The 16,801-nt window shown below is 39.3% G+C and overlaps 1 protein-coding gene across 1 annotated transcript in view; it reads right to left on the reverse strand.

Annotated features, from left to right (window-relative positions):
- LOC124272606 (anaphase-promoting complex subunit 4-like) overlaps positions 1-16,801 on the reverse strand; it is a 184,685-nt gene that overhangs the window by 1,340 nt on the left and 166,544 nt on the right. The window contains exons 24-25 of the mRNA XM_046707806.1: positions 8,968-9,147; positions 600-708 (exon numbers count right to left, since the gene is read on the reverse strand). Coding sequence (XP_046563762.1) covers positions 600-708; positions 8,968-9,147 — 289 coding nt within the window. The remainder of the gene's footprint in view (positions 1-599; positions 709-8,967; positions 9,148-16,801) is intronic.

The following is a 16,801-nucleotide window of genomic DNA, read 5'->3' on the forward strand; positions in this document are numbered from 1 at the left end:
GTCCTCTACAAACAACTGTAGTCCCCTACTACAAAATCGGTCCTCTACAAAAAACTGTGGTTTTCTACTACAAAATCAGTCCTCTACAAACAACTGTAGTCCCCTACTACAAAATCGGTCCTCTACAAACAACTGTGGTTCTCTACTACAAAATCGGTCCTCTACAAACAACTGTAGTTCCCTACTACAAAATCGGTCCTCTACAAACAACTGTGGTTCTCTACTACAAAATCGGTCATCTACAAACAACTGTGGTTCTCTACTACAAAATCGGTCCTCTACAAACAACTGTGGTCCTCTACAAAAAACTGTGGTTTTCTACTACAAAATCAGTCCTCTACAAACAACTGTAGTCCCCTACTACAAAATCGGTCCTCTACAAACAACTGTGGTTCTCTACTACAAAATCGGTCCTCTACAAACAACTGTAGTCCCCTACTACAAAATCGGTCCTCTACAAACAACTGTGGTTCTCTACTACAAAATCGGTCATCTACAAACAACTGTGGTTCTCTACTACAAAATCGGTCCTCTACTAACAACCGTGGTCCTCTACTACAAAATCGGTCCTCTACAAACAACTGTGATCCCCTACTTACCACAGTGGCCGTCTTCCGGGTTCCGCTGACAGCGAAAGAGTGAGCCTTCATATTCTCTAGATGGCGGTAGGAGTGCTCACTGACCAGATTGCCAATATCCAGCTCATTGCTGAAACAGTAAACACATTCACTGAATGTCCTACACAATGACACTAGAGGCTGATAAATAATAACACTGGAATTTGTTGAGATCTGTATTGATTTGTAGTCAGAACGTGCTATTAAGAAATATATGTCTGTTGTGAACAGTATATTTTCTTAAAAATACCCTTGACTTACATTTGATTTAATTGATGAGTGAGTGAGTATGGTTTTACGCCGCTTTTAGCAATATTCCAGCAATATCACGGCAGGGGACACCAGGAATGGGCTTCACACATTGTACCCATGTGGGGATTCGAACACGGGTCTTCAGCATGACGAGCCAATGCTTTAACCACTAGGCTACCCCACCGGCCCGATTTAATTGATGAGGTGCATAGGGCAACACATAAAAACAGAATCTGTTGCAGTCATACAAGGATAGATAAGCAAATATGAAAGCACAAGTAAATGAGAACAAGTGATCTTGATGTGATGTCTCTGATAACATTGTCAAGACTTGAATACTGTAAACTGCAGATAATGGGTAAAACAAATTTTCATAATTATAAAGGGGTAGCGTGGCAGCCTAGATGTTAAAGCATTTGCACGTCCCACCAAAGACCCGGGTTTGATTCCCCATGTGTTTGAAGGCCATTTTTTGTGTGTCCCCGCCATGGTATTGTTGGAATATTGCTAAAAGTGGCGTAAAAGTATACTCACTCACTCATGCAGGGGTGGAAATAACCCATTGCCCGACGTCCGAGTCCAGTGTTTTTTCTGTCGGGCAAGCAAATTTGTATATCACACTGTACCGGTGTCCAGTTGACTTTCCAATATTAATTATGTTGTTTATTTAAAAAATCAACAAGAAAACGGACAGTATAGTGGAAAAATTATCAGGACAAGTGATTTTACATATGCCACCATACCGGAGTACACTAGCAATTTTAAAGTTATTTCCACCCCTGTCATACATTGTATAAATATGATCCAGTCTATCATCATCAAATGAACCGAGCAGCCAAGATTCAAACTGTACGATGTATACATGTACAGAGTAGATGATGTTTCATCCCCAACCCAAGCATTATTTTGTTCTTTAATTCCGCTTCAGGTTCTGAATGGCTGGTCTCCCTAGGGCTCCTTTTCAATATAAAAGCTGTATGATTGCAGTTGGTAAACAATCCTAACCCCAGCAAGCTTGGACCAGATAATCCAATGATTGACATCATGCACATCTTGTAGATGTGTAGATACACAGTGGCATATGATGCATGCAGCAACCAAGCCTGTGAGTATGGTCACCATATCCAGTTAGTCACCTCTTACGACAGGAATCGGTTGCAGAAGACCAATTCTAACATGGATCATCACAGATAAGACCCTCGTGTATGGGTGAGGTGAGGTGAGTTGAGGTGAAATTGGGTTTAACGTCGTGCTTGAGAATATTTCGCTCATATGACGACGTGCATGCGTGTGTATGTGTATGTGCGGCTGCTTGTACTAGCCCAGACTGAAGCTGGTTTTATAGTGCTAGCCCACTGAGATACCATGCCGCAATGAAGCATGAATACCCCACTCAAACACATTATACTGACTCTGAGCCGACCAGTCCTTCTTGTTCCCATTAATGCCGAGTGCCAGACAGGGACCAACAAGTACCATATTTTAACGTCTTTTGGTATGACGCGGTCGGGAATCGAACCCGCGACCTTCCGCTCTCCGGGCGGACGCTCTAACCACTACACCACGGAGGCGGTCCTCGTGTATGGACAGTAGCTGTATGTGATATAACCATTTTACTCCTCACCAGTGATTAAATTACAGTAAGGATCCGTTCTCCTTTTATATTAAATGAATTCATTCTCAAGCATTAGTTTGTGACGTTTGAAACGGATATGTATCAACAAAGGACAGATGTGTCCTCAGGGTATTTAGCTACAACCATGAAGATATAAACATGTTTTGAAAAAAAACATGACGTGTTGACAATCCAGTGAATCATAGTAAATTTACCATAAGTATCCAAGAGAGCCACAGGCTGGATTTTTACAAAGAATATTATTCTGATCAGCTTCAATGTCCAATTTCCCATGAATCTCAAAATATACAAAGAAACCATTTCCTCCCATCACCCGAAGCACCATGAACACAATTCGATTTACCTCTATCGACAATGTATTACTTGTTCCGCTGATAAACATTTCTAATTGAATGTTGGCACTCCGTAATAGACCCCTAGCTGGCAAACACTGCCCCACACTGTCATCCCTACCTTAACCCCCTCAGGCCATGGGGGTGAGGGGACTACTCGGACCTGGTTGGGGGGCCAGCTGTCATAGGTGAGGTGATAATCACACCTTTTTTGTCCACAAACTTCGTTGATAAATGGACATCGAAATTACTAATTACGGGGTTGCTCCGACCAGTAACAGAGTTTCTGTGATGGAATGGGGTAGTTGTTTACCTCTATTGTTTACATGAAGTCAAGGAGAGTTGTAATAGTTTACGAAGTTCACGCCTTTGGGGTTAGAAGGAATATGAAGTTGTAATTACGAGTGTTTCAAAGATTTTCTGGTTACAATAGTTGATTAATACCAAATTACCCCGCTCTTGACACACTTGATGGAGGTGATAATCTTGCTCTTTCGTAAGTTCAGGCTGAGGACAAACGTCTGCTGTGTTGAGAGTTATGTTTCCACAAATTACAAGGAGTGGGGTGTTTTTTTCAAGGACAAGTGGCCACAGGCTGACCTTGAATTAATGAAAGGTGGTTATCCACAGAAGTTTTTTCAAGATCAACCTCCAGAGACAAAGCAGATGCAATCAAGAAACTCAGGCTTGCATGGTGCTACAAGTTCAATTTGAGGACATAGCATTTAAATGGCAATTATCATTCATTTTGAGGCAAATAAGACATTTTAATACTACCTTTTGCACATGCTCACAAATTTGTTAAAAAGAAAATTTTGGATAGCATGCCAGTCAGTGTGAAGTGTCTTGAATCAACATTTACCATTTTGAGTGGCTGATAATGCAATATCTTCTTCAGAAGTCATGAAGTTTTAGTGAAACAATAAATGTTCGCATCATTTCATTTGTCCAAACTTGTTCAGCAACTTACCAAAAACCACTGGTATAGTCTGTTTGCAGTGAAAACGTACCGATGAATTTCACTTTAAACAAAAAAGTAAATCAAATAAAGTGAAATTAAGATTGCGAATCCTTATAATTTTACCTTGCCAATTGAACATTTAACTCTCAGAATTTTATTCAACTTATGATAAAAATTGTTTAACAAACGATCATAGATTCAAATCGTTATTATTGGTTTGTATTACAAGGGGGTACGCGCAGTAGTTGGAACAGTGAAACAAATGCACATGCTGTATGTGATGAGCGTTAACTTACACCAACCCTACTTGTTCTCAGGAGTTTCATTTAATGTGCATACCCCTTGTAATACAAACCAATAATAGCAATTTGAAACTATGATCGTTTGTTAAACAACTTTTATCCTAAGTTGAATAAAATTCTGAGATTTTAATGTTCAATTGGCAAGGTAAAGTTATGACAAATTTACAATCTCAATTTCACTTTATTTGATTTACTTTTTTGTTTAAAGTGAAATTCATCGGTACATTTTCACTGCAAACAGACTATAGTGAGGTTTAATAAATGTGTATGAGTCGACCTGCACGAGCAGGATGTAAGCGATTGATGTATGTCATCGTATCCCTATTGTGTAGGTAGTTTGTTTATTGTTTGTTGTTTACTGCAGCACTCAGCAATATTCCAGCTGTAAGGCAGCAGTCAAATCAGTCATGTTTCCTCCCAAAAGAAATAGCATACCTGTCTTAATATTTGTGACATTCTGATCAAATTCATATATAAAGAATTTAAGAACTTTCACATCCCACATTGCAAGTTAATCAATTTTGCTCATTTCAGACAAAGTATTTATTGAGTGAGTTTAGTTTTACGCCACACTCAGCAATATTCCTGCTATATGGCGGCAGTCTGTAAATATTTGAATCTGGACCAGACAATCCAGTGATCAACATCATGAGCATCGACCTATGTAATAGGGATACAATGACATGTCTACCAAGTCCATTGTGTCAGTAGATGCTGATCCGTCGACCCGGGTTCGATTCCCCACATGGGTACAATGTGTTAAGCCCATTTCTGGTGTCCCCCGCCATGATATTGCTGGAATATTGGTAAAAGCGGCATAAAAAACTAAACTCACACACTCACTCACTCAGTAGATGCTGATGATGTCAATCCATGGACATTCTGGTCCAGATTGGAATATTTGCAGACCATCATCATATAGCTGCAATATTGCTGAGTAATGACTTCAACAACGAACAAAACAAAGATTTTAAGCCTGAGGAGATACCGATAACCTTGCCCACTGATAAAGATATCCTTTGTGATTAAAGTAAGGATGTCCCTTATGTGCAAGCAAATTCAAAGCCATTAAGGGATAATATCAGCTGACTGTTTAGATTCTATTTAGGTATACCCAGTTACAAACCCAAGGGACCATTTATTTTAGTTCAGTACATCCATAGTTCGTAAAACGCATTTCAACTAAAATATACAGCAGAGGCTGAGACAAAAATCTGTTTGTTATAAACATAGTTTACTGTGTTATGGTAATGATGACAGCCAACCAATTAACTTTACTGTTAAATAGGTTAATCAGCCCCAATATCCTTGTCATTTTTCATATTCCAAATAATTCAAATATGCTTTATAAGAACTCCGGTGTTTGACACAATAGCAGAACCCCATGGGTAGTATGTCATGATTGAAAAAGAACATCTTTGGATTGAATAACCAAATGTTTAGCAGCTGAACTGGCTCTTATTTTATGTGGTGCAGTGAGGTAGGCTGCAGGTTAAAGCGTTCACTCATCATGCTGAAGACCTGGGTTTGATTCCCCACATGGGTACAATGTGTGAAGCCAATTTCTGGTGTCCCTGCCATGATATTGCTGGAATATTGCTAAAAGTTGTGTAAAACCATACCTGCTTGCTTACTTTTTTTTATGACCAAGATATGATAATAATGACCAGATATAATTGGCAGTTCTTTAAACTAATTCCTCTTGACTCCAGGTTAATCTAGTACCATGTGTCTTGTTATTAGACATGTCTAGGGTATAAGTCAAAAGGTTCAACACGAGCCACGAGCCCAGATGACAATGAAAGACATCAAAGACGTACATCCCCATCTGGCCACACTCCCACAATCAGTCTGCCACTCAATCCACACCTGACTACATTCAGGAAGTCACAGATATTTCATAAAGATTGACACAGTTTTTATCTGATTGGATGATTAGCTGTACTGAAGGTCAGAGGTTGGAGGACATCTGTGGAACATCTTTGTTCCTCCTTCAGCTGAAGATTCATCAGCGGTTCCCCATGACCCGTCTTTCTCCAGGGGGGCAAGGATCACCGCTGATGCCTGGACCTCCGCCCCCTGAGACACACGCCTTTCCTACCTGACTTCACCCACCATAGAAACAAGGAGGGGTGAGTCCCTTGAAGGAGATAGGAGGCTGACAAGACGGCTCCTGCTCTCTTTGATGAGAGGGACATTAGAGGTGACCTCGGTTGCTCCCCTTGCCCCGTGGACAATGGGATGACCCACCAAGTGTCGAGGAGGACACTGGTATTGTGCCCGCGAGGATCAAGGTTGGATCAGCCGATGAGAGTTAACGGATGCCGCCTCTTGGGACAATGGGGAGTACGCGGCAGAAGCTATTGTTGGTTGGCAAGGCTGGTTTAGTTATTCATGGTCATGGTTATGTGATAATATTTTGATTCATGGAGATTTTTCCGAGAATGAATGTTTTTTGACACAGGAAATATTCTTTGAAATACGAGAATCTGTTTTCCTAACTAGGATCAAATCTAAATATTGACATTATGGTTCTGGTTCCAAAATTGGGAAAGGTCTGAAGAGAAGTTAAGGAAGCTGATCCAGATACAATGATGTCTAACCAAGGCTTCTAACACCACAACCTTGTTTTTTGTTGTGGTTATTGTACAACACAAGCACAGAACCTCATCCCAGCAGATTCATTAGTGACAAAAACACATGACAACCATCATCTACATAGGCGGATCTAGAGAGGGGGGAGGGGGGCTTTGTCCTGAAAGTTTATTAAATAACCATTGAAACTCTCATGAAAATTAACTGTGCACCCCCCACCCCCCTTCTCAAAAAACTGTATCCGCCCGATCTCCTGCAATTTTCTCAATGTAACTTATTCTACTCACATGTGACTGACAGAGGCAATGTTCTCTGTATCACAACTCTACTCACATGTGACTGACAGAGGCAATATCCTTTGTATCATCAACTCTACTCAGATGTGACTGCAGAGGCAATATAAACTGTATCATCAACTTTACTTACATGTGACTGACAGAGGCAATATTCCCTGTATCACCAACTTTACTTACATGTGACTGACAGAGGCAATGTTCTCTGTATCACCAACTTTACTCACATGTGACTGACAGAGGCAATGTTTTCCATATCACCAACTTTACTTACATGTGACTGACAGAGGCAATGTTCTCCATATCACCAACTTTACTTACATGTGACTGACAGAGGCAATGTTCTCTGTATCACCAACTTTACTTACATGTGACTGACAGAGGCAATGTTCTCTGTATCACCAACTTTACTTACATGTGACTGACAGAGGCAATGTTTCTCCATATCACCAACTTTACTTACATGTGACTGACAGAGGCAATGTTCTCCATATCACCAACTTTACTTACATGTGACTGACAGAGGCAATGTTCTCTGTATCACCAACTTTACTTACATGTGACTGACAGAGGCAATATTCTCCATATCACCAACTTTACTTACATGTGACTGACAGAGGCAATGTTCTCTGTATCACCAACTTTACTCACATGTGACTGACAGAGGCAATATTCTCTGTATCATCAACTTTACTTACATGTGACTGACAGAGGCAATATTCTCTGTATCATCAACTTTACTTACATGTGACTGACAGAGGGCATGTGACTGACAGAGGCAATATTCTCCATATCACCAACTTTACTTACATGTGACTGACAGAGGCAATGTTCTCTGTATCACCAACTTTACTTACATGTGACTGACAGAGGCAATATTCCCTGTATCACCAACTTCACTTACATGTGACTGACAGGAAATATTCCCTGTATCACCAACTTTACTTACATGTGACTGACAGAGGCAATATTCCCTGTATCACCAACTTCACTTACATGTGACTGACAGGAAATATTCCCTGTATCACCAACTTTACTTACATGTGACTGACAGAGGCAATGTTCCCTGTATCACCAACTTTACTTACATGTGACTGACAGAGGCAATGTTCTCCATATCACCAACTTTACTTACATGTTACTGACAGAGGCAATGTTCTCCGTATCACCAACTTTACTTACATGTTACTGACAGAGGCAATGTTCTCTGTATCACCAACTTCACTTACATATGACTGACAGGAAATATTCCCTGTATCACCAACTTTACTCACATGTGACTGACAGAGGCAATGTTTTCCATATCACCAACTTTACTTACATGTGACTGACAGAGGCAATGTTCTCCATATCACCAACTTTACTTACATGTGACTGACAGAGGCAATGTTCTCCATATCACCAACTTTACTTACATGTGACTGACAGAGGCAATGTTCTCCATATCACCAACTTTACTTACATGTGACTGACAGAGGCAATGTTCTCCATATCACCAACTTTACTTACATGTGACTGACAGAGGCAATGTTCTCCATATCACCAACTTTACTCACATGTGACTGACAGAGGCAATGTTCTCCATATCACCAACTTTACTTACATGTGACTGACAGAGGCAATGTTCTCTGTATCACCAACTTTACTTACATGTGACTGACAGAGGCAATATTCTCTGTATCACCAACTTTACTTACATGTGACTGACAGAGGCAATATTCTCTGTATCACCAACTTTACTTACATGTGACTGACAGAGGCAATATTCCCTGTATCACCAACTTTACTTACATGTGACTGACAGAGGCAATATTCTCTGTATCACCAACTTTACTTACATGTGACTGACAGAGGCAATATTCCCTGTATCACCAACTTTACTTACATGTGACTGACAGAGGCAATATTCTCTGTATCATCAACTTTACTTACATGTGACTGACAGAGGCAATATCCTCCATGTCACTGACTCTACTTACATGTGATTTAGAGAAGCAATGTTCTCCGTGGTGGCCAGCTTGGTGAACTTGCTGGAGTTAAGGATGGACATGGAGAGTTGCAGCAGCACCGGGCGGCCATCTTCCCCCTCCTCCTGCAGCAGCAAGGACAGCGAAGTTGGGTCGTAGTAGGCGATGTCCAGCACAGAGTGTTGGCTGCATGTCCAGCACAGTGTGTTGGCTGCATCTGTAACAGAAGCGACATGGTCAGAGAAGAATGTTCAGAGAGAAAAAATACATGAGTGAGGTTGATGCATGCTGCAGTCTGCAGTACTGTGATAACAACATAAAAGGTTAGGTCGTACATGAGTGCTTTTAGCAATATTCCAGCAATATCATAGTAGGGGACACCAGAAATGGGCTTCACATATTGTACCAATGTGGGGAATCAAACTCAGTACCTTCAGCGTGACAAGCGAACGCTTTAACCACTAGGCTACCCCACTGCCCCAGGTCATATATGACAAGCTTGAGGTACTGCCCTGCAGGCCCATGGGAAGACAAGCATGAAATACTAGGGGCAATCTTGTATGGGAGGATGTAGGTGTACATGAGACCCACCCACCACATCTGTATGGGAGGATGTAGGTGTACATGAGACCCATACAGCACATCTGTATGGGAGGATGTAGGTGTACATGAGACCCATAAAGCACTTTGCATGGAATGATAAGTTGTTCAAGAGACCCACCCAGCACCTTGTATGGAAGGATCAAGTTGTACAAGAGACCCACCCAGCACCTTGTATGGAAGGATCAAGGTAGACATGAGAAACCACTGAGGACTATGTATGTGTATGACCCACCAAATATGGAAGGATTATGAGAGACCAAGCCAGCACCTTGTATGGAAGGATGAAGGCAGACATGAGAAACCACTGAGGACTATGTATGTACGCAAAAATGAAGCGTTTATGAGAGACCAAGCCAGCACCTTGTATGGAAGGATGAAGGTAGACACAAGAAACCACTGAGGACTATGTATGTACACAAAAATTAAGCGTTATGAGAGACCAAGCCAGCACCTTGTATGGAAGGATGAAGGCAGACATGAGAAACCACTGAGGACTATGTATGTATGTACAAAAATAAAGCTTTGCATGGAATTAAGTTGTTCAAGAGACCAAGCCAGCACCTTGTATGGAAGGATGAAGGTAGACATAAGAAACCACTGAGGACTATGTATGTACGCAAAAATGAAGCGTTTATGAGAGACCAAGCCTCCACCTTGAACTGAAGGCAGACGGTGTATATGAGACATCCCTTTATCCCTTCCAAATCCTACGTTTCATCCTCCCCAATCAGCATCATGCCACCTCACAAAATGGCCGCAAGCTCAATCCCTCCCCTGTCATCATTGCCTTCACGTTGAGGCTTCATAATTAACACAAGATGGATGCCGATGATGCCAATGTAAAACACAGCACGCAAAATCAACTGTGTGACAAATCTTTCACAAGACCTTGTCAAAAGCATCTGCTAGCTCCTAATACATAAGTGCCTTGACCAACTTTACACAAAACTCTTTACCAAGGTTTTCATCAAACTGTTTAAAGACTCTACCCCTCTGAGCTATGCTTTTTACAAAGGATAATGATCTGTCTCGGTGGATGCTATCATTACCAAACTCCTGCGGAGACGCACAATTGCCCATATATACACCATACCTCGGGTTCACAGGAACCTTAAGCCGCTCCAATTCATGTACAGTATGGTTTATTGTCCAAAATGCCCAGACAGATTAGCTGGAACGAATTTCAGAGAATTAACAAGACTTTAAGAAACTTGTAACGCTACATCAAACCCTATAGTTAAACCGCAATTAGGACGAGAAACCAAGGATTTTCATTTTAACCCTAATATCAGGGGATCAAGAACAGACAATATGGAAGACGTATGGTTTGACTGAACCAATAAATAGTTGAGTAATTTGTCCTGAAGGAACAGTCTTGTAGCCAGGTTTTTATTTCAGACAATTCCATCTCATGTGACACTTTAATTCATGTATTGCCAAACTGTGAAAACAACTTTCATGTTTCTCTTATTTTTATGAATATACTGAAAGATTTTGAAAGTGCAAAATGAATTTTCACTTTTGACAAGTGACTGGAAACTTTAATTCAGGCTGGCAACATGACAGTGGATTCAAACTCAAACAGCATTATTGCTTGTCTTCAGGTCTCAATACCACATACTACCAAACTTTATTTCCAACTCGCATTATTAAAGTGTGTCAGCAAATTATTCATTAAGGGGGTAGTGATAGAGAGTCAGTTTTAGGAGTATTTTTTAGAAACAGAAAAATACATCAGTCACCACCTCAGGACCTACAATATATTTCTCTGGAAAGGGAAGCAGAACAATTCTTCACATTAAATTTATTTAACAAATGTTACACTTCTTTGGGTAAAACCAGGGGTGAGTTTTATTCATAGCATTTTCGGTAATAACAAATCTCCTTTTTTTAATTTGAAAATTGTAACCCTCACACATGTACACATGCAGAGAAACAACAGAACCAGAATAGTAAATGGTCCACTGCTCACAGGTCAAATAATGTTTACAAATTCTACAGTTTGTTGGTCTTCATTCCACAAAATTACATTGCCAGTTATTACATTTGTAACAATATGTGTGGCCATGATATGATTTGTATCCTCATAATATGGGTGTAATATCTTTCTTATCCTCATAATATTGGTGTGATATGATTTGTATCCTCATAATATCGATGTAATATGATTCGTATCCTCATATTGGTGTGATATGATTTGTATCTTCATAATATGGGTGTAATATGATTCGTATCCTCATAATATTGGTGCGATATAATTCATATCCTCATAATATGGGTGTGATATAATTCGCATCCTCATAATATGGGTGTGATATGATTCGTATCCTCATGATATGGGTGTGATATGATTTGTATCCTCATAATATGGGTGTGATATGATTTTTATCCTCATAATATGGGTGTGATATGATTCCTATCATCATAATATCATTGGGTGTGGTGGGGTAGCCTAGTGGTTAAAGCGTTGGATCGTCACACCGAAGACCCGGGTTCGAATCCCCACATGGGTACAATGTGTGAAGCCCATTTCTGGTGTCCCCCGCCATGATGTTGCAGGAATATTGCTAAAAGCGGCGTAAAAACAAACTCAGTCAGTCAGTCAGTGCTCATAATATGGGTGCGAAATGATTCGTATCCTCATAATATGGTCGTGATATGATTGATATGTATCCTCATAATATATGGTGATATGATATGGTTTGTGATATAGATTAGTATCCTCATAATATGGGTGTGATATGATTCGTATCCTCATAATATGGGTGTGATATGATTCAGTATCCTCATATATATGGTCATGATATGATGGTGATCCTCATAATATGATATGGTATCCTCATAATATATGATTCGTATCCTCATAATATGGGTGTGATATGATTTGTATCCTCATAATATGGGTGTGATATGATTTGTATCCTCATAATATGGGTGTGATATGATTCGTATCCTCATAATATGGGTGTGATATGATTCTGTATCCTCATAATATGGGTGTGATATGATTTGTATCCTCATAATATGGGTGTGATATGATTCGTATCCTCATAATATGGGTGTGATATAATTTGAATCCTCATAATATGGGTGTGATATGATTGGTATCCTCATAATATGGGTGTGGTATATTTCATATCCTCATAATATGAGTGTGATATGATTCGTATCCTCATAATATGGGTGTGATATGATTCGTATCCTCATAATATGAGTGTCATATGATCATAATATGGTGTGATAGTGTGATATGATTAGTATCCTCATAATATGGGTGGTGTGTATCCTCATAATATGGGTGTGATATGATTCGTATCCTCATAATATGGGTGTGATATGATTCGTATCCTCATAATATGGGTGTGATATGATTTGTATCCTCATAATATGGGTGTGATATGATTCGTATCCTTATAATAAGGATGTGATATGATTTGTATCCTCATAATATGGGTGTGATATGATTCATTATCCTCATAATATGGGTGTGATATGATTCAGTGTATCCCTCATAATATGGGTGTGATATGATTTGTTTATCCTTATAATATAATATGGGTGTGATATGATTTGTATCCTCATAATATGGGTGTGATATGATTCGTATCCTCATAATATGGGTGTGATATGATTTGTATCCTCATAATATGGGTGTGATATGATTCGTATCCTCATAATATGGGTGTGATATGATTTGTATATATCTCTATCCTCATAATATGGGTGTGATATGATTCGTATCCTCATAATATGGGTGTGATATAATTTGAATCCTCATAATATGGGTGTGATATGATTGGTATCCTCATAATATGGGTGTGGTATTATTTGTATCCTCATAATATGAGTGTCATATGATTCGTATCCTCATGATATGGGTGTGATATAATTTGAATCCTCATAATATGGGTGTGATATGATTGGTATCCTCATAATATGGGTGTGGTATGTTTCATATCCTCATAATATGAGCGTCATATGATTCGTATCCTCATAATATGGGTGTGATATGATCCGTATCCTCATAATATGGGTGTGATATGATTCGTATCCTCATAATATGGGTGTGATATGATTTGTATCCTCATAATATGGTTGTGATATGATCTGTATCCTTATAATAAGGGTGTGATAAGATTTGTATCCTGATAGAGTACTTTTATTTCATAAGTTCATATTTCCTCCCTTATTCCAGATGAATGAAAACCCTGTATCATTTGTTTTCAAATTTCAGATAGTCGGGATATTGTAGAGGAGAAACATACAATCTTGGGGGAAATGTGCATATTCTGCTATTTAGATCCAAACAGGAGAATCTCCATACACTCAGGTACTTGAACAGTGTCTGTTATTATGTTCACGTTGTTAACTTGTAATCATCAGGTTAACATGTCATGTTATTAGTGAATGAGTGAGTATGGTTTTACGCCGCTTTTAGCAATATTCCAGCAATATCACGGTGGGGGACACCAGAAATGGGCTTCACACATTGTACCGATGTGGGGAATCGAACCCGAGTCTTCGGTGTGACGAGTTAACGCTTTAACCACTAGGCTACCCCACCACCCCCGTAATGAATTGTATGTATTGCAATACAGGAATAATAAATCAATGTATCATGAGACTAGTATCATAATACAAAACTATATTGCCGTATCAATACACCACTAGTGTTGTGACCAATATTTACTCTATCCAGGTGTTCATACGTATCTTTATATTTTTGCATGCTAATTGCAAGCCTGTCACAATACTGTATTTCCAGATCATACACCACTACTAGTCATGTGACCAATACTTACTCTATCCAGGTGTTTTTACTATAAAACAGTCAAGTGATGATATAAATTCACCATAGATAAAAAAGAGAGACAAAAAACTAATTATTTATTTCTTGTAAGCGATCTAGGAAATATTCTGTCTGTAACAAAGATCACAGGCTTCCCCCAGAAAGTTAAGTGCCCATCCCTTAATTACCTGTGACAAATCCGGATCTTAACCCGGATGTGGGTTCAGCTTACACAGGCTTTTGTTACAGGTATTTACCATCCTATGTAATTACTGATAATATAAGAGCAAGGCCACTTTGTAGCATCGTGTGGCAGTCAGTTAATACCAGCAGCAAACAAGATGGAGTGAGACTTGGTCATGTCTCAAGTGAAATACGACAAATACCAGCCATATGGTAAATAATCAGCTGGTAAATACCCCAAGTCAGCAGATAAATAATCAAGTCAGTAGGTAAACAACCAAGAAAGCAGGTAAATAATCATGTCAGTAGGTAAATAACCAAGAAAGCAGGTAAATAATCATGTCAGCAGGTAAATAATCAAGTCAGCAGGTAAATAATCAAGTCAACAGGTAAATAATCAAGTCAGCAGGTAAATAATCAAGAAAGCAGGTAAATAATCAAGTCAGTAGGTAAATAACCAAGAAAGCAAATAAATACTCAAGTCAGTAGGTAAATAATCATGTCAGCAGGTAAATCAGCAGGTAAATATTGAAGTCAGCAGGTATATAAGGGATGCAGGTAAATAACCAAGAAAGCAGGTAAATAATCAAGTCAGAAGGTAAATATTGAAGTCAGCAGGTATATAGTAAAGGGAGCAGTTATATAATGGTATATAATCAAGTCAGCTCACAAAATCAGTGCTCTAACCCACTCAACCACTGCACCTTCCACAAAAGTGGAAGTCTGGCAACTGGTAGTCTAGACCACAGATTTTGTGTACCCCTCTGATAAGTGTAAATTGGCACAGCTATCATGGCCAAAAGCAATAAACACACACAGTGTCATTTAGAAAGAGTCTAAATGTAACTTGTATAGATGGGATTATACTTTATCATTAAAGTCAGTTCCTGGTACGTTTGTGGTTGTCAGTCACATCTGATAAATATTATAGAATCTCACCCTCAAGTTGAGTGTTTGATATCAAATACATAACACCTATTATTAAAGTTAGCATTATTCCAGAAATATCACACTGTGGGACACCAGAAATGGGCTTCACACATCGTACCCATGTGGGGATTCGAACCCGGGTCCTCGGCATGAGGAACAAATGCTTTAACCACCAGGCTACCCTACCACCCTATTCAATTATGAAGTTAATCAGATCACTTCACACCAGCCTATCAAGAAAGACCTGTCATTTAACAAAGACACCACTGTAGAACATGGGCACAGCAAATATGGCTTAACTAATGGAATCAAACACATTTGAGGACACTCCATGCTTGAGCATCTAAGGCAAATATAGGACACTGGTAAGGTGAGCTAAAATAATCGTTGGCTAATGACTGAGAATATATGTCATGAAAGGGAATAACGTTCCTTTAGAGAGACAGGGCGGTTTGACCGTCACGCTTTGTGTTCTAGAAAGAGCAGTAAATTAAAGTAGTTGTCACATGACCACATCGGCAGGTGGCTCTAGATAAACAATACAGTCGGGTGGATGGGAATGTCGGCCCTTAAGTAGGAGGCAGGTGCCGGTGATAGGGGTGGAGGAGAGGGGAAATATGTGAAACTGGGTATGAGAGACAGCTAGTGAGCCAGTGTGAGAGTTAGTGTGAGTGAGAGAGTGATTTCACAGACTCAAACATTTTTTGGGCAGATGTATAAATTTTCTATAATTTTGCATAATGACTTAAATTAGTGTCAGTGTTATTTGTTCAAAAAGCATGTTCAAAACAGCAAGTGGATCTTGGTTCGGTATCAACATTTTTGTGATTTTCATCTGAATGATTTACATTTATGTTTTCTTGCAGGCTATTTGTGAGTGAGTGAGCCAGTGTGAGAGCGAGTTGATGAGTGAGTGAGTGAGTGAGTAACTGAGAGGTTATTTCATGCGGCAAGATATACCCATTATCTGATGCCATTGCAGAGCATATCATTCATATCTGATCTTTGTCCCAGCTGTCCCAAACATATCATCAAATCACACCCTGACCCCTGATAAATTCATCATACTTTCAAAATGACTGTCATAACAACAATGATTAAAATCCGGTCATAATGACATTAAAATTTAAATTAAACAAATTCGGGATTCAAACATAAAATAATAGCAGGCTCAAGGTCAGATTGATTTCGGAAGCAATGTTTATGATGAATAAATGATAGACATGAGAATGGCAAAACACTGACAGTTCAGTCGGGGGTCTTGGGGGTCTTTTATTGCAGATTTACATAGATCTCATAAAATTAAAAATGAAACAAAAATCCTGGAAATCTGCATAAAAT

Source organism: Haliotis rubra, unplaced genomic scaffold (genome assembly GCF_003918875.1).
Source record: "Haliotis rubra isolate DU_JTF1 unplaced genomic scaffold, ASM391887v1 Scf171, whole genome shotgun sequence".
Lineage (NCBI taxonomy): Eukaryota > Metazoa > Mollusca > Gastropoda > Lepetellida > Haliotidae > Haliotis > Haliotis rubra.